The 19,957-nt window shown below is 39.6% G+C and overlaps 1 protein-coding gene across 3 annotated transcripts in view; it reads right to left on the bottom strand.

Annotated features, from left to right (window-relative positions):
• The window catches only part of LOC109959406 (unconventional myosin-XVIIIa-like), a 67,391-nt gene that overhangs the window by 23,203 nt on the left and 24,231 nt on the right, over positions 1-19,957 (bottom strand). For all 3 annotated transcript variants that reach the window (XM_020598725.1, XM_020598726.1, XM_020598724.1), the window contains 14 exons: positions 19,048-19,138; positions 18,477-18,669; positions 16,761-16,847; positions 14,105-14,243; positions 13,034-13,193; positions 12,752-12,938; positions 11,281-11,506; positions 10,997-11,106; positions 9,784-9,849; positions 8,147-8,275; positions 1,182-1,325; positions 897-986; positions 597-716; positions 359-470 (listed from right to left, as the gene is read on the bottom strand). In XM_020598725.1, coding sequence (XP_020454381.1) covers positions 359-470; positions 597-716; positions 897-986; positions 1,182-1,325; positions 8,147-8,275; positions 9,784-9,849; positions 10,997-11,106; positions 11,281-11,506; positions 12,752-12,938; positions 13,034-13,193; positions 14,105-14,243; positions 16,761-16,847; positions 18,477-18,669; positions 19,048-19,138 — 1,854 coding nt within the window. The remainder of the gene's footprint in view (positions 1-358; positions 471-596; positions 717-896; positions 987-1,181; positions 1,326-8,146; positions 8,276-9,783; positions 9,850-10,996; positions 11,107-11,280; positions 11,507-12,751; positions 12,939-13,033; positions 13,194-14,104; positions 14,244-16,760; positions 16,848-18,476; positions 18,670-19,047; positions 19,139-19,957) is intronic.

Raw genomic sequence — 19,957 nt, 5'->3', positions numbered from 1 at the left:
AAACAGTTGAACAAAGCCCCTCATTCCCGCAGCTATAATTAGTATAAGGGAGATTTTTCAAACTGTGCACATAATCCTGATATGAGTGATTCAGTAAATTATGTTTCTGACCTGAGCTGACATACCCATTAGGCAGGTCTAGGCAAGCTGTTGCAAGTGTCACAAAGTACAATTAATTAGGGAACTGAAAACAAATTTTTAAAGACACTGATGACAAAGACTGTGATTCATAAGAATGAGAGAAATCACTGCAAGTCATATCCTCAAAGCCCACATATTACAGGATAGAAATAAATGGATGGATGGATGAGTCTCTACAAAAATTTTCCACCTGCTGATGCTAACTAGCTCAACTAACCATCATCATCATCATCCATCTCCCCGTTGAGCTCTGACGTTTTCATGAGCCGAGCTTCCATCACCTCCATCTCCTGTGATTCTAATTGTTTCTTCATGGTGTCAAAGTTTGCCTGAAAGGCACAGATTCACATATCAATCAAAAAGAGAGCTTGTCAGTCACATTAAAATTGGAATTTATGAAATAGGATGGTGTTACAAATGTGGTTTTTATTTGATATATTAGTAAATATATGTGCCTGTAAATCCTTCATGTCCTTCTCCAGGCGGAGTCTCTCTGAAGTCTCAGTCTCCAGCAACTGGGAAGCTGACTCACTTGTGCTTCTCTCATCAGCTAGCTCTGCCAACAAATCTGCGATCTGGACGCAAACAAACATGCACACAGACACACAGGGTGTAATGCAAAACTACAAAGTACTCGCCACAGTCCTTGTACAACTTAGTCATCAGATCTTTAAGTGAAATGAAAGAGTTTCATTCTGGCACCAATCTCAACCCTCATCCTCCCAGCAGGCACTGCCACAGGCGAAGGGACCCACCCTGCTCTCCAATCGATCTGTGTTCAGTCTCAGCTCATTTCGCTCCTTTTCCAACCTCTCAAGCTTCGATTTCTGCAGCTGTATCTCCTCCTATAGCAAAGTGGTTAGTTATATAGGTAATATTTAATGTTATAAATTCAACTGTAATATATGAAGTATTATGAGAAATATCAAAATTTAATGATCAAGTGTCATTCTACAGTGGCAGGATGAATGTGGAGTAGAGGCCAACTAGCTGAGAGGAATTTATAAAATGGGGTATATCAGACAGAAAGGTCTGCTCACGTCTTTGCTTTGCATCTGCTCCTCAGAAAGCTGCACTTTAATGAGGGGCTGGACTGTGGTGAAGAGCTTCCACCACGGCCAGTCCTTCACACCACGGTTCTTCTTGATGTTTTTCTGGATGCAACGGATCGCTAGATCCTGAATCTGAATACATACATACATACATACATACACATACAGTATATCAATATGAGTGCTTGTTGTAGGGTACACACAAAGAAATACTGACTTGATGGTAGTGCAACATTAATGCAACTGCTTGTAGCTATAACTTGGTCTTCTAATAGACACAAATGTTTCATAATCAAGACAACAGTGATCATTTTACTGTAACTATATGAAACCAGGTTTGAATGCAGAGAGTAGCCTGCAGTCCTTGGAACAATCCCAGGAAATTAGGAAACTCTTTAATTACTCAATGGAATAATTGCTTTACATAACTCATCATCTGCACCACTGATGAACACAATTTGAAAAACACTGCATTCCTAATTCTTGAGCTATACTGCTTGTTTATGGGCTAGCAGCTATCCCAGGGCTTGCAGTCCTCCTCTGGAGAATTTTATGCAGAGTGCGTTCCAAGGCTGGAAGCTAATTTTTGATTAATTAAATCAAACATGTTGGCACCTAATTCCAAGTATTACATGATTTCCATGCTGCTTATGCATGAGACTCTCCAGCAGCAGCAGATTATGGGCAAACCCAATTAGAGCAACACAATTCTCAGCATCAGGTACATTACACCCTGAAGGTACTCTCTTTGACCAATTAGGATTTGTCACACAGTGAAAAAGCCTTAACACAGAGCGAAACACAACAAATCTCTGAGTGAAGATTTAAACAGGTCTCACTTGTCATATTTAGTGTAAATTGAATAGAAAATAAACCAAAAATTATACTACATGGACACCATGCATAAACATTTTAGTATTCATACCGCATTAAGAGGGTGTGACAAACTGTAAGACAGTGTGATGCAAATTAGCCAAGATTAAGACACAAACTTGCGACTGTCTTCCTCAGTTTTTTACATTTACAGATGTGATTGTAGTTTATGTGTGTGTGTGTGTCATATATGAATGCAGGAACATTTGCATACTTAATATCTGGGCAGAGCAATATATGATCATTTTGATCCCACTTCTAGAGCAGATATTTTTATATCTTTATATCTTTATATTTTTCGGTTGTGAATTTCTAATGCCTTGCTGAAGTGCAGTAGCTCAGATTACATCTCTTGTATGGCCTAATTGGCAACCTACTAGATTGTCATGCCTAGCTAATATCATTTTCATGATACTACTGAATGACATTTTGATCCTGAAACTCAAATATATTTTAGAGGTTTAATTCTAGCTGTTAGACTGAGTATGGCCTTAAAATGTAATGGGTACATACCATAGTGAAATGTACCTCATACTACTGCAGAGCCTAGCTGCACCTTTACAGTGGAAAGTAATCAATATGTGACTGTTTCAAATGAATGTGATATCCAGCAGAATCCCTTGTCTGCTAAACGTACATCTTAACATTCAGTGAGCACTGTAGCAGTGAAGAGAATATGTGAAATGAATAGGTATAGGTAAAGGTAAAGCTAGCTTATGTTTGCTATCGTACCATGATTTCAATGCAAATAACACACACATTTGTAGGGTACCTGAAGGACAAACCTCCCAGTAGAGTAAGTGCCTGCTGAGGCAAAATAACAGACTTCTAAAATGTCAGCGTCCCCTTGAGGAGACAGCTGAAAGGGGGGGTGAAAAACAAGGGGGAAAAAAATGTGGTTTTGTCATTAAATGTCACATGGGCTCGGCACAGCTTCGCAAGGTTAACATGCCAGGGAATATCAATCAAAAGAACTTGTGGCTTTCTGTCACATCCACATACATCAACTAGCAAGTGTCAGAGAGGTTTCACCAGAAATCATCTGCACTGCTCCAGAGGCAAATTGCCATCTACTGTAGCTTCTAAGACTGGACACTTCAAACACTGCAAACACTGCAAGAGAGAATAAAAAAATATCCATTTTCACAAAGGCATAATAGGGTAACAACAACGGTGCAAGTGAACCTTATTCTACAATGATTATTCCAAGACTGAACAGAAAAACACTCTGTAAATCTTCTATGTGGACAGAAGGGCACATGGAAATCACTCAGTAATCCACTACAGCCCTGCTGCTGTTCCATTACTCTGGTCTTGACTAATTGAACCCGGAATTCAGTGACAGAAAATGCCCATAAAGGGAATCATTGGAGGGAGACTGTATATACCATACATGCAACAGCTGAAAAGTAATAAATCCAACCTAGAATGACTGCTTAGGCAAAAGGTGAAGAAAGGGGAAAGCAAGGAAAGGCCAAACATTTGGCACTGCTCCTCACTTCCATTTCTCTGCAGGGCACATTTTCAACCTCTTAGTCTGACACTTGACTGTAGATACTGACCTAATAATGTTAAGAGCTTTGATTTACATTTTTATTTATGGTTTTAAACATTAAGTAATTTTTTGAGTTGAACTCTGGCTTGACATGACTTATTGTAACATTCCATTATTGGAAAAAATGGTTTACCAATGTATCATTTACTTCAATTCAGTGAAAACCTGCACACAGAATCAGTGGACCATCTACTGTATGTTTAGCTGTATAAACTACACTGTGGGAACACCTAGGATATCTGATTTACAACTTCTAATGGGAATTTTCTTTGCTAAGACGGTTCATTTGACAAATGTAACCAAATTCTCCAAGAGTTTTTTATTAGCCAATTTGTATAGTCGGCTCTAAGATGTTACACAAAAAAGAATGACATTTTGCAAAAAGCACATGCAGAATTCACAGAGTTAGATAAGAAGATTGATACCACTTACAGCAATCTGCTACAGTACCCAAGAGGAGTACACCCCAGTGCAATATCACATAAATGTCAAAGCTAACAGTCACTGCATTACTTCTAAGCTGAACAGTTGGGTACTTGCTCTTATGTAAAAATAAAAAGTTTAGATTCACTATATTAAAAATACAAGCACCATAGTTGGAACGCAATGCAACAAATGCCAGTACACCCTTCACTACTGAGATTTAAATCTTTCACTTTTTCCCCCACTATTTCATATGTCCACTTTTATTTTTGATAACGGACTCAATCCTCCGTGGCACGTAGGTTACCAGTGTTGCACAACTGTCTGGACAGATGCTGTGCTATTCTTCAGAGACAATTTGTTTCAGTTGCTTCAGTGGAGGCGTTGTGTTGCTCTACCTTTCTCCTTAAAATACCCCAAATGTGTTCTACTGGATTCAAATTAGGCAACAAACTTGGCCAGGTCAGAGTTTTCACTTTTTTCTTCTTTAGAAACTCTTGCATGACTTTGGCAGGGAGCTTTGGATCATTATGATGCTAGAATATTCCACTTCTGCCAAGATCCTGAAGCCTGGGAGTCATCTGTCAGCCATTATTTTGGTATATCCACAGGCATCCACGGTGCCATCTATAAATGTCATCTCCCCCACACCTTTTGCACTCATGCAGTCCCATATCATCCTACTCCTGCCTCTGTGCTTCGGTGTTGGGACTATGCGTTTCATGGCAAACATGCTGGACTCCAAGCCAAAAAAATTTATCATGGTCTCATCTGACTGAAGAATGTGTTCCCAATATTCATCACACTTTTGGTGTTCTTTAGCAAAGTTTATTCTTTGCAGTTTTGTAGCAAAGAGTAAACAGGAGTTGTTTTTCTTGGACGCTGTCCATAGAAGTTGTTACACTGTCCTTTGCATTGTCTGAGCCGTCACAGAAACTGAGATCTCCATCGATAACCCCTTTGAAGCACTTGCCCTTTGTTTTTCAGACCTAGATTGTGCACGTTTCACACTGTCTGTAGCGTCATTGTAAGAGGACGGCCACTGCAGCTCTGATTAATGATACTATGGCTTGTTCTATACCTCCTGATTACTGCTGCAGCTGTGTTTTGACTGATTTTCAGTTGGTCATCAACCTTCCTGTATCCTTTTCCATTTTTGTGAAGTCTCACAATCAGATTTTTCAACTGTTTGAGGTTCTTTCCCATCTGGAGCCACGATGCATACTGTACATCTATATAGACACAGCCCACAGGTACAAAGTTGAAAGTTCTGGTGTTCACGGGTCAATTTCTAACAATGTTCATGCAAATGGAAACACAGGTGTACTCAGTTCTCTTTAACTGATCACAGGTTTTCCAACTTGTCAGGGATCACAGGGGTAGTTGCTTTTGTTGCATTAGGTTTCTACCTTGAGGCCTGCATTTCTAATATGGTCAATGATTTGTTTGTGATTGCTCATAAGAGGACAGACTGTCAACATATAAACAACACAGCTAATGAGGTGATATAATCTGGATATCACTTGACAGTTAAGCAACTCTGCACAGGGGCATAGGCTACTCACTTCTGTTGCATAGTGTATATCAGTACGGCCACAGTAAATAGCCAGTTAGCTTAGTTCAAAGACTGGAAACAAGGCAACAGCCAGGCTACCTGTCCAAAAACAACAATGTGCCTACCCCTCCACCACTTCAAAACTCACGTTAATACGATATACATTGTTTAATTTGTACAGAAACTGAACCATATCTGTTTCCAGTGTTAGCTCAACTAACTAGGTTCAGGTGGTAGCTTCATATTTTGAAATTAAACTAGCATGAATACACACCTAAAAAACAAATGCTGGTCATGACAAACTGAATAAAAAAATGAGAAAAATAATCTCACTCTGAAAGCTTACATGATTTATTTAAAAAAACAAAAAACAAAACAAAAAACAACCATAGCAGACATTTCCACCCACCTGTCTTCTTTGAGCAAATGAAACAAGTTACTAGAGACAAGCAAATGTTTGTGCTCACATCTCATAGCAGAGAACAATCTGTAATCAGTGACATCATCAGTAATGTCACACAGGTGTTTCTAAATTAACACCATTGTTAACCTTAGAGCAACCTCCACTGCACATTCAAATCACATATACAGACAATAAAAAATATAACTCCATCTTTTCAGATATGTAATCTAATAGATGTTTTGTAAGAATGTACACTAAAAGGTATATTTTAGGATTGATATGTTATATATATTTAGAATATTCTATGGTAAAGACTGATTCAAAAGTACTTTTCTCTATTTATACATTGGAAATTAATAGATGCTTTTACAGGCATGCTTTAAAAGGCATAGTCTTGATGATATGTCTTTGGAGAGGTTGTTTATTTTTTCTGTTTTTTGATATATTTGAATATGTTCTTGTACATAATTGACAATGTTCAATTTCTGGAGTTATATTTGTGATTGTCTCTATGTGCAATGGAGGTTTCTCTAAGGCAGCGGTTTTCAAAGTGTGAGGCACCAGAGGATTTCAGCGTCAGAAAAGAATCTAATTTTTTAAAGCTAATTTTATGGCTGAGTGGAACATACAGTAGGTCAGACCAACAGTAACAGTGGGGGCTGTTTTCACCATCTCCTCTCTCAGGCGAGGCTCACCTCCCCACACTTTGAAAACGCCTCCTCTAAGGTTAACCATAGTTAAAAATATTATAGTTTGAAACACCTGTGTGAATTTATTGAGGTCACTGGTTATAGATTGTTCTCAGGTGTGAGATGTGAGCACACAAATGTTTGTTTGCCATTAGTAACTTGTCTCACTTGCCTTGAAGAAGACCGGTGGGTCAGAACATCGGCTATATTTTTTAAATAAATCATACAAGCTTTCAGTGTGCGGCCCTTTTTCTCGTTTCTGGTAGCTTCATATTTACCATACAGACATGAAAGCGGTCAACTTTTTCATCTGTCAAACTATTCCTTTAAAGTAAAAACAACTGGATTTTTGATGTCTGAGCTATGTCCTGCATGTAAATTGAACTGAGTAGAAAAAAATAAAATAGAACTGAGCTGATTTTTGGGAAAAACCAGGTACGACCACAAAAACAATGTGCATTATGTTTCATTTAAATAAGCCCTTACACTAGATTGTCCTTTACCCATGACAAGCTCTTAGCCTGTGTGAATGACCTTTGAACTATGATTCAACTAACATCCTTCACTAAAATGCTAAAATCAGAGTAAGAAGAGAATGGAGCAAAAAAGTCCAGTAAGGTAAAGGTTCATATTGATTTACCTTATTATAAAATGAAAGTTTGATAGTTTTATTGACATTATATGTAAGTGAACAAGATATATAGTCACTAACATCATGTCATAGTGGATGGAGCGCAGTAATGTTGATTCTGTTTTGCTGCTTCATCACTAGCCAGCTCAAGCGGCACATTCATTTAAATAGTAATCACAGAGAGAGGAGGACTGTGGGGGTCCATACATCATAAGAGGACATGTATGAGGTCCAGAGAAATGGATCCATCATATGCTGGAAGAAAAAAACTGTTAGATGGGTGGAGCAGGAGGAGATGCGAGTCGGCCGAATGTTTAATAAGGGCTGCATTTGAGAGCAGCTCTTTGATAAAATGCAACAGAAATATGTCACTATCAAACATCTAATGGGAAAGATGACTGGATAAGATCACAGTACAGGAGAGAAAGGGTTAATGGCAATAGATTTAAAGAACATTTGTAATTAGTTGAAGATTTACAGCAGAGCTGGTTAGATCTGCCCCAAGAGCAAAGTAAACAGACACTAAAATTAGCTCTGAACAAGGCACTCTCGACTCCTGGTGGACTCCTAGGCAATGTGGCCTCTGGAGTTCACATTCTTCATCTGATTCTTTAAAAAAAGCAGCTACAGAGCAAGATGGACAATGAAACTCATTTTGTTAGCTTTTTGTAATTTTCAGATTTGTTTTTGAATTGTTGAACTTTTAAAAAAATTGTGACACATAAATATACCCTTAATCAATTTAGATAAATACTATCCTTGGGGATTCTACTATGAGTAACTTTAGACGACGCCATTCATCTCACAGGTGACATCTTGCTTACCTTTCTCTTCTTGAAGGCTTGCCGTGCTAGGTAGCCTCTACAGGCAGCTTGGAACAGGATTAGATTACGTTTGGTTTGTTCATCCCTCTGTTCCTCAAGTTTAGCCAAGGTGCCAGCTCTGAAGAACAACTACAGCAAAAAACCAAACACACAGATAAGATCAAACTGACCTATTAATAAAGGATAAAATTACTGAGAGTCTGGGTAATGCTTATTTTAGCTGGGGGAAATTAGATGTAGGGGTCGTGCTCTAGTGTGAAACAAAGGAGCAAAATAAAAACAGAACTGAGTTAAAAAGTAAATAAGTGCACTGAAGCAGTAAAATCAATAAGAAACAGTGTAATCCATAGACAAGCAAGTCTTATCTAAGTGAGAAAGCTGTGATTAAATTACTATCTCAGACAATCAGCATTGTCTGTTTCTAATCTGGGCCAAAGGTAAAACACAGGTAAACCACCAACAGAAAGCAAATCACGCCACAGCCTGTCAATATCTCAGAAGGATTAGGTCCTGCAAGTGTATTTCAGATATGATGGCAGGGAGCTATTAAAATGGATGGATGATGACAGAAAAACTGTCTCTACCCAAGGTCTCTCTACACAAGTCCCAGTGTTTTATAAATTACCTAGTCCATATGTGGTTGACTTTAGAAAGCAGAAGTCGGAAATGATCAAGCAGCTTGAGTAGGTAAATGTGCAACCAGTAGGGAGGAGTGATGCATTTAATGACAGTGATGAATATTATCTTTCAAACTGCTTAGTGGAGCTTGAGCAGAAGCTGTCTTTTCATTATCATCAGGTGAATGTTGCAGTATATATCTACAGATGCCCAACTATATAGCTATGCTGTTCTTAGACGTGTGGCTGTTTCTAATGGCAGACTTTATCCTGTCAAGAACTGTGATTCTACTGACCTAAGGTTATTTGGGGCTAGTGTAATTAGCATGCAAGTGAGACAGGTTGCTAAGATGCCACTGCTTTGTGAATGGCCAACTGTGCTTGTCCATGTCTGAGCCCATTTCACGCTCTAGAGTGTGGCATCATGTGAAGTTGCCCCCAAACCATTCTTGTTTCATGTGTTTTAAAAGAGCCTTGTACAGTGCACATATCTGGGACCACAAGTTCCACAGTTTTGTACATTATTGTTTCCCTTTGATTTCCTTCTTGGCTGATGGCCACTTTCCAACTGATAGGATTAGACCTCAGTGTGCCAGGCAGTGTTCACTGTGATTACTTTACTACAGTCATGGTGAAAAACAAAGAGGCCCATCAGTTGTGCGAATCTGCTCTAATGACCTGAAAAGAAAGAGGGAATTACAGTCACACAGGCATGCAGGGTAGAAACATGCCTCTCAGGTAGCTACTAGCTGAAAGACTAGGGACTGAAAAGAAGGGGCAAAGCTTGGCAGATCTCCAAAAGAGGATGACAAACAAACCTCAAAGAGGAACAGGTGTAATGACAGACACACTCCCCCAGACAGCAAGTGTCCTTTTACAAAAATAGATGGATAAAAGCTGTGTACTGCAGCTCTGTGTTTAGAACTTTAAGAGGAGTGAAACTGGCAGTGATGCACAGCAGGGGTTTATTCAATAATTTTAAAGCTGTTTATTGCTTTGAGATGTGGTGGCATTACTCACCCTGCTCAGACCCATGTGGTAGCTGCTCTTCTCCAAATCCAAGGACTCCAGAAGCTCCTCCACAGCCTGGGCAAAGGCACAACATGTACACAAACATACACACAGTCTTAGTCTTTCAACTGATGAATCCGGTGGGAACCTCTACTGATGCCGCAACAGTTCAGTAGTCTACAACTCCCCTAAGTTGCCATGCTGAACTAATGGTACAGTGCAGTTTTTCCTTTTTCCTCACATCCATCCCCGACTGTATTTTGTTTTAAAACTTAGACAGGAGGCACGAGAAAAGTTTGACTCCCCAGAACCTTCCAACCCCAGCCACAAACCAATTACAACTCATCACCCAGAATCCACCTGCTCCTGCCTTATTCCCCTGGTGGCCTTGCCTCTGTTGCAGCTTTGCACACATATAAACTATGCAGAGGTGCACCATCAACTAGCCTGGAGCCTCGTTCTCTGTCCATCTACCAGTCTGTGTATACTGTAAGTGTATTGTTGTCTGAGCCTCTTCTTTGAGTCACCAGCATGAAAGACCACATCTAGATTACACCATGCGAGGTTCGCTGTGAGCACTGAGGGGCTTTTGTTTGCCAGTGTTTCCACAGAGATTCAGCCCCAATACAAAGGCGAAAGCCCTTTTCTCTGCTTGCGTTCATTTCTTTTACTTTCCATCTCCCTCTTTCTCATTACTCTCTATTTTTTCCTCTCTCCACTGTGTTTTAACCAGGGGATCTCTTGCCGAGGAACAATATAAACCAAAGTACAGCACATTCTAGCTTTCAATTTCTAAGAATAAAACTTATATCAGGCTTCAGATCAAGGTTTTTCTGACTTATCATCAACATATTTAAAACGAAAGCATAAAAGGGGTAAATCTGTCTGAGCACTGGGTAAAAACTTTGGCAGGGCGTTTCCAATGCCAAGACTGCAAAAGATGAGAAGCACATCTACTTGAACAGTATTTTATAGCTTTGAAGTGTTGAGCTTTCTGGCCACAATACTGCTCTGCCTTTTTAACTGGCATGATACTGATAAGGTTAAGTTGATTAGATAATTACAATAGCTCTGATAAATAAAGGTTTATTTCTCTGTCAGTTGGCTGCTGACAAATCAGGGACAGATGTAATGAAGCTGCCTCTTCACAACATTAACCTTCACTGTGCTTGGCCACTGGCATAGCAGTATATTTTACTGCCTTTCTTCCTGATTGACTTACTCTCTTCTCGTCCTTCACTATGTAATTCCTCCCGTGCTTCTTAGTGAGGTGCGGTGCCAGAACATCAAAGCGTCGTCGAAACTCAGAGAACACCATGTGGTCGGGGTAACCTGTGAAGGTTGGTGTTGGGTAAAAACATTATATTCTGAACATATTTGTGGAGTGTAATGGGTATGTTGTTATTCTGGGGGGTCAGGTATTATAGCCTAATACACATGGACAAGGGGGTCTGTGATTCTAAATCTGGCCTAAGTATTGTAGATAGATTGAAGCAGCTACCTCACCTTGCCTGTAAATCCGGAGAGCATCGAGCAGCTTGGAGCCACGCAGCTGAGCACGGAGCAAGGCTACATCGAGTTGCATTAAGCCGGGATCTCCATTCTCCCCTTGAGACTCGCCTTCCCCTCCTTTGAACAGGGATCCACTCAGGGCCTTGAGGGCATCTGCCTTGGGCAATATGCAGTGAACAAAGTGAATTCTGGACCTCCGCACCATGTCAAGGAGAGCATCCTGCAAAAGACAGAGTAGGGTTAGGGACTCTGGTAGAAACAGGCCAGCAGTCAATGCAGTAAATTCTACTGAAGTACTTACATGCAACCAAGAGTTTGCCTTTTTCCACTGAAAACAACCAAATGTTCTGTGATATGCGCATCTTAGTGGTCCGTTTTAGTACATTTGTTTTTGTTTATTCTGTATGAGGCTTGAGTAAAACCCTTAAAAACCTACCAACGCTACGATAACGCTCAAAGACAAATAATTCAAACTGAGATTTCATCACCTTAATTTGTAAAGCCCACATTTCAATGTGTGTGTTTCTGCATACTTAACTGGATTAATGTGGACTTTCATGTACATAAGGCTCATGTCTTAAAGTTTCTACACATTATTATAACTTTGAAGCTGATTCTGCTTCTTTTTGATTACACAAAATTCTGCAGCAAATTGTTGAACCTTTTCTTCTTTTCGGGTTGTTCCTTTATTACTTTATTGTTAATAATGTTTAGGGGCAAACAGTATCTGTAGCAATTATGCCCATATTGAAAGATTGCACACCTAACAGTTTACATCCCTAACTTATATGCCGTAACAATGGCATGTGCAGATATTGAGGTAAGCAAGAATTTTTAAAACAACATAGCACTGGCCTTAAAAACACTCAATGGATGGGATCTGGGAATTTGCTGAACTATCCCATATTGATATTCTTCTCAAGAAACAGGCTTGGAAGCAAAATAGCTGCAGAGCTGTTCTCACAGCACACCAGCATCAGACCTAATGTCATTAAATTTATCTATGGCTACAGCCCATATACTGGCCTTGATCCCATCCATTTTCTTTAAAGTTCCTTTCAACAATTTGTGACTACTACTATATAAAGGCCCTAAGTAGACTCCAAAGCAAATTTACAGCTATGAACCTTGATATACTCTATCAACCTATCAGCAAGTAAGAAAACTGAATACTAGGATATTGATTCTCACTGTGTGTGTCAAGTTTACGGCAATAGATGTCAGGATACACTGACCTGGACCTTTGGCCACAAAATCTAATCAGCTCACCCATGAGTCCAAGCGGACACTTGTGTTAAATTTGAAGAAATTCCTAAGGCCTTTTTGAGATATTGCATTCAGGAGAACGGGCTGGACAGATGTACAACCCAAAACATAATGCCTCCGGCCACAGCTATCACCGGTGCAAAGTCATAGAAATATAGTGTTGACTGATAGTGTGATTAGTTCCATCCTCCTCTCTCACCACTTGAAGCTTTATCTGGATGCACAAAGACCTCTTCTTGATAGCAGCTACGCCTGTGGTGAAGGTCTTTCTAATACTACTGGCCCGCCGCAAGGACAGCTGGGAACCACCTTCAAGGCCTGCAATGGGACTGGACAAAAGAGTGGCTCCACCCCCTCGGCTCATGCACAATGAGCTGATAATCTTCCTGCAAGAGATAGAGTACCTCAGCTTAGAGTTTTGTAATAACACACTAAAGCAACATTTCAGGTGATAACCCATCCATGCATTCGTGATTCTCACTTTTGGGAGTTCTGCAAGAGGCTTGCGGCATTGGTGGAGGCAGGATTCTGCCTGGCATAGTTCAGCCACCCATGGGCATCGTACTCCACCCAGTCAGTCCCATGACTGTGGCCCAGCAGGAAATGACTGTCGTTTTCACTCTTCAAGAGGAAAGTGTGACCTAATGTATATGCAAGATATAATGTGAGATTCGCTGGCTCATCGTACACATGCAGAGAGATGACAAAAATGAGCAGTCACTTTCAGAAGTTTAAGTGTGTACAGAATTTATACAGTCTGCAGGAATACTTTATCAAAGCAACCGGATTCATCATGTCTTGGCTACTTGGGTATGTGTAGTCTGTCACAAATCAACATAAACCTTCACTGATACGGTGACAACAAAAGACACGTTTCTAATCTAGGTGTTCATGGGGCCTCTGAGCCTGTCCATGGAGCTTTAGCATGAAATGTTTGAAACCATAATACTATACTGTCATAAATAATGCAACGGTCTGACTCAAGCATGATGTGGTAGACTATCAAAGAGATATGGGTGATAAACTAGAGAGAAAGTTTAGCCTATATAAAGAGCATGAATGAGAAACTGTCAGCTGTATTTTTGGAAGGATAAATGACATTTTTTCCTCTACCGAGTTGTAGTGGGTGCATTTTTATAAACTGTACCAACAATTTCTATGACTTGTCTACAGAATAATGCTGGGTAATATGTCAGATACAGTTTATTATATCAGTATGAATAGTCTCTCTTGATGACAATACAGTTTTTCACAGACACAAAAGTCTTCAGCAGAGGACTATAATAAGTCTCAGAGACTATAAGTAACACACAGTGCACATACTGTATGTTATGCAACAACAGAAGTGAAAGTTGGCAACATTCATTAATATTAATATATTGATAATTCTGTTTATATGAAATATTCATATTAAGCTTTTTATTTAAAAACACTAATCTTCTCATTTGTCCTTTTCTTCAGCAGCTATTATTAAAGGGTGAAGTAGAGTGTTTGCCATGCTTTGTATTAGAAGGCAAGTTTCTGCGTGGGGGTGTGTTTGTCCTCTCCTTGCCTTTACTCTCTCCCTCAGCGGGTCCATAGTAGCTGAAGAGTCGTCCCAGCAGTGTTTCCTCTGATCCCCCTGGTTGCAGCGCCTCCTCCTCCATCAGCCACAACAGACCCCGCACCTCATCTGTTCGTACTGTCCGTACCTGTCAAACAAACACACATACATATGGACCAAAAAAGGTCATAGGTCCTTAGTGAAATCCTAATGTGGATACAAACTGTTCTGTTTTACCCGCGGTCCTTCAGAACGATACTGTATAGTAAATGACTAGAAATAACTGTCTCACCAAAATTAACTGATTACTGTACCTTTAGCTTACTTTGCATTTTACCTATTTGACCCATGTAACTAATAGATCTGTCTCAAAACGATTATGTTCCACTAACAGTCCCCTATACATGGTTAACAAGGCACCTTGCCAGAAGCATTAATATGATGAATCAGAGGATATTTCAGCCTTTATCCATCTCCTCGGAACACTAAAAACATGGTACAAATACTAAAAAAGACCCTTGCTGAGTGCTGGTAGTTTGCTGTAAAAATAGTTGACTGTATGCTATCCCAGTATGAGCCAGCTGTGACTATCCTGATATACATAATAATAGCATCGGTTTGAGCATTTGTGGTACCTGGACTGTCAACAGTTACTGCAATAATAGCATCATCAGTTTAGTGTGTGCTTAACATCAAATTTGTGACAACAAAGTGATGGCAGAGAAAAGATTCAAAACTGACACAATTAGTATTTCAATGAGAGTAAACACAGAAAAAAATCAAATCCATTTCAGCATCAATGGTCATAAAACTAGTGCATGGGAAAGGTTTGTGGTGTCCTCTTATACGACATCCAGCAGGTAATGTGACTATTATGGGCACACATCTCAACTACCACAGTGTATACTTTATACATACATTTATACATTCAGAATAAAACAGTATACAGTAAAACCTTGGACTGCGAGTATAATTTGTTTCAGCAATGTGCTTATAATCCAAAGCACTCGTATATCAAAGCGAATTTCCCCATAAGAAATAATGGAAACTCAGATCATTCGTTCCACAACCCCTCATTCATATAAAAATGATTACAGTAATACAAAATACAGTATAAAGTAAAAATAAAACAAATTAACCTGTACTTTACCTTTGAAAAGAATCATGGCTGGCGTGAGGGAGACGAGAGGAGCTACCTGCTGGCTCGCTAAAATCTTTTTCTTTTTCTTTTTGTGCGCCTTTAACAAGGAAGCTATCTGATGACACTTGCTTTTGCCTCCTTTTAAGTATTTGGCAGAAATGCATTGCATTGTCATCTGTACTGCTACAGCCTTATTCGAATGGTGCTTTTCCACAAAATTTTGCACCATTTCCCACATTTTACACAACTCCCTCATAAAATCTTGCGATGTCGGCCACTTCATGCTTCTTGATGATTTCCTTCTTAACTTCCACTGTAATCACCTCCTTTTTCTTACCGCCCCTCTTTCATCGGGGGCTTTCTTCATCGGGGCCATTGTTGCAGTACAGATGTTGACTATACGAGTGAGGCGCAAGAACCATCGGCTCAGTTGTGTACGTGCTACTCATATTGCAAGACCTCGCTCGTCTATCAAGTTAAAATTTACAAAAACATTTTTGCTCATCTTGCAAAACACTTGCAGACCAGGTTACTCGCAATCCAAGGTTTCACTGTACTCTGTTTTTGCTATTAAGTTTGCCAAGTTCCATTTTTCCAAAGATTTTTAGTGTGGACCCAAAATCATTGTGGCCTATTCTAAGGTAGCCAGCTTGGTTAACATGGCTCAGGCCTGATTCCACCCCAGAAACATCAAAACCAAAAACTGTATTAGTAGCTATCAGGAGGTTACACTGGTGGCATCCTTATCAGCAGTGCACACTACACTGACTGAAAATACAACACTAAGTGTTGGTTTGGAGAAGACCTACGATAACTATGAGGCTTGCAAGGAACAGAGCACTAAGGTTGTGATAACAGACACCCGAGCTACAACAGGAGAAAAAATAGGAGTCAAAAAAAATCTTTGATGAAAATACTGTATATTTTGATTCTAGTCAGCAACCCTTCAGTGTTGACTTTAGAAATGATTTTGAAGAATCCGTTTTATTTTTCCCTTTGCTTTTCAGTGCAACATACTACAGCTCAGTGCTTCTGATGACATTCCCATTAGAGTGGGAACCCTTTAAAAAGTAAAGCACTCAAACCAAACACATTGGAATTATGCCGACGTGATCTATGGCTCTCTAAACTCTGCCATTTCTGTTTCCATGGTGCAGATCACAGGCTGCGAAAGCCAAACATTGATTGCTAACCTTTCCTTTCCTGCTCCTACCCTCTGTTTCAAGCTTCTGCTGAACAGCACTTTCCATATTTAAGAACTCACATAAAGGAAACTTACATTGTTTAAAAATTAGATTCATTTTGGAGTAAAAAAAAAAACTAGTTCCCAGAGATTACTTGTGAAAATAGCTCATGAAAGGCATACAAACCTCTCAGGTGTTCAGACAGGCATGTTATTACATCAATACCAGATTTATGCATGAAAACATCCCCATAAATAAGTGCCTATGCAAGTGGGAAATACGACATAATAATAAAGACAGAGATGAAAACAACAGAAACGCATCAAAACACTGCACTCACCAGCGCTTGGCTTGAAGCTTGGTCTACCACTGCCACAGATAGAGATGTGCTGGGGTCAGTGTCATCTAACGCAACCTCAATGTTCTCCTAGAGGAAGAAGGGCAGATTCTTTAATAACTTGTCATGGTGAATAAAATAAAAAACTACAGTTTCATCAGGAGATGTACACTTTGGTTTTGAAAAGTTAAAAAACAAGAAACTAAAAAAAATACATACATTTTTTTAAAATCATATTTTAAAATATCATTCAGTGACTGTTTTGGGTTCTGGACTGTTAATCTGATAAAACAATACATCTGAAGAAGTCACCCTTGGGATTTTAAAATACATTTTGCATAGTTGTTAGACAGTTTTTAGACCAAATGATTAATCAAAAATAATTTTGAAATTAACTGATAATAAAAATAATCCTAAAAATTGTAAACAGCCCATATGCTAGCTTTTGGTTAGAAAGGCACATGAGAAGAGGCCAACACAGGTCCCTCTAACCCATGCACACTGGTGTCATCCAAATAATTTAAAATGCCGAATCCCCTCTATAACTATTCAAATAAAAACAGCAGCATATTAGAGGTAAGAAAAAACTAATAACCAGAATACAATTATTACAACAATTAGAAAATGTGGCATTTACTTAACTATTTTTCTTGTAGGTAAATGGAAACTCATACTATTGCAGATGATAACATTTCCGATATAAAGTGGAAATAAATATGCAACATTACCTTCACCAGAGCACAACAGGCACAGCTCACAGTGACAAAGTGCAGGATGCACTAGAAATGTGGGAAAACGTTGGCAGTGCCAATAGTGTTCAAGCTGACTATTTACGTGAAGTAGCCTAAATGATTTTTGTTCTCTGCTGTGGAATGTCGATGTGAAAATACTGTACAAAAACTATCCACACTGCTGCATCATTCAACAGCTTTTAGTTTAAAAATGCAAGCGTGTCCCTGTTGTGTATATCCGAGTTTAACCTACCTGTCCCTGCCATTGTTCATACTGTGCTGTTCTGAATGAGTTTGACCCAGTTTTCGATGACAGTTTCACAGCTGCTCTCAGTTTCATAGCTGAAGATGTTCTGACAAGAGAGCATAACACTACACAGACTGATGCAATACTTCATTTACCTCCAATTCCCTTTTTCCCAGGCAGAGGACGTGGGTGGGAAATCCCAGGATCCGTTTTCACAATACTAAAAGTAACACGATCAGAATTTCTACTTAACTTCAGTGTTCTATCAGCTGAGTTTTCAGTAAGAACTCAGCTTTTTTCAAATTGGACAGCTGTAATGGATGAATACATTTATTAGCAATAATATCTTAAATGTGTAGTGATGACTATGTCCACTTATTGTGATCCAACATTGTTAGACACAATTATGAGGAGGACGGAAAAAACATCCTCATCAGGGAGCAACACTGCTGTGCAGCTGGGCGTGCCTCCCAAAGGCAGTTGTGAGTGACTTTACTTTGATCTCGGCAGACGAGGTGAAGACTGGCATCGCTAATGAGAAGGTCGAACACATGAATTACTTTGGCTTGTCACAGCTTGTGACAGGTGGGAGGGATAGTGTTTCTGATGTGTGAACACACACTATTGGGGTTGATATATCTGAGAGAAAGCAGCAGACACAGACAGAAAGATGTAGGTGGAACAAAGACAATGAGAATGAGGTTATAGGTATGCGTGCTGCATAATGCTTCACGCCCTTACATCTTTGTATCTCTCCAACTCCTGAACAAAGGAGCGCTGGTAGAAGAGAGTCTGCAGACGCTCCTGAGTGTAGTTATGGCATAGGTCCTCAAAGGTTGCGCCACACTCGCGTTTAGCCAGCCTGGGGTTTTGAAAGCCTGGTGTGTCCACAATGAACAGAGAACACAGAGAGTGCTGGCTGGATTTCAAGGCCCTGAAGCACAAAGAGAAAACACACACATACACAAACATTAGCACTGTGATACTTGACACTACATTTTATCGATTACATTCACAGCATATAAGCCCTAGTTTTAACCTTAGTTCTATCCACCACATCCCTAGTCTTAAGCCTCACTAAAATAATCCTTATTCTAACCTAAATCCAAACATCTAAACTGTTTCTTATACCACTCAACTACTAACAAATGAAAAACCAACTAAATTTTATTCAAGATGCCAAATAATATATCAAGCAGGCATATAAAATGATGCACAAAGCATCTACACATTTTTATTACTGCGCATAATGATCTAGCCAAAACAGTCATGTGATACAGGTTCACTAAAGGACCAGAGCAAAAATACCAACCGATTTATTAAGGAAATGAGGATGGTAAAGAGTTCCGAATAAAGCCCAGAAGCCATGGCCTCTAAACATTCCATGGCTGTAGCCTTGGATCCTGGTAGGAGAAGCAACCAAACAGAGCAAATTAGAAAATGCCAGTTCATAACAATACCTCCGACAAACATGAAAACCCAATAAACTTGAGGAAAACAGGTCTATTTTGAGCTTTAAAAGCTAGACTAAAGCTGCAGTCACTGTGTTGGCTTGTTAAAAGTATTGTATTTGAGCACTGTATGCCCAAAGCTATGAAGTATTCAAACTGAGTCTACAATTGTCTCTCTAAAGCAGTGTCATGTAGGACACAGGTGGTTCAGAACTGGTCAGATCAAACAGCACACAGTCATGTTTGTGCCTTGTGGCAATGGCCACCTGTTAAGCTCTCCTAATTCATTGTACTATCATGGTAAATTGTGAGTTTATTGCATTTGGGAACATTTTCATGTGCACACACTTCTATGTCTGCATGTTCCTGTGTGAGGAGAGCTACATGGAAAGTGAAAAGAGGTCAGTTATGTCTACTCCTTCTGTCACAGACACTTAACTGTATCCTCATGCCCTTCAACGTGTGTTGCAGTCTTGATGCAAGTCAGAGGACCCGCACATTTGAAAAATCAATGTGAGGCAATTATGATTTCAAGGACAATGAATGGAGAGTGGATCCAAAATTGCCTGTCCCGACAATTGCTTGTGTGTACTTATCTGTCAATAACCATTGTAAAGCTGTGGTATTCATTACTAAGATAAGCTTTACTTTCTCCAGAGCATGCAATTTCCCTCAGGTGATGAGCAGAGGCGTACGTGAGTGCATGTATGTGGAAACAGAGTGAGAGTGACAAAAGGGGGTGGGGGTTAGTGACTGTGAGGAATGAAGAAG

The sequence above is a fragment of the Monopterus albus genome, unplaced genomic scaffold (genome assembly GCF_001952655.1).
Source record: "Monopterus albus unplaced genomic scaffold, M_albus_1.0 scaffold39.1, whole genome shotgun sequence".
Lineage (NCBI taxonomy): Eukaryota > Metazoa > Chordata > Actinopteri > Synbranchiformes > Synbranchidae > Monopterus > Monopterus albus.
The sequence above is the reverse complement of the archived record's forward strand: the minus strand, read 5'-3'. Positions and strand labels throughout refer to the sequence as shown.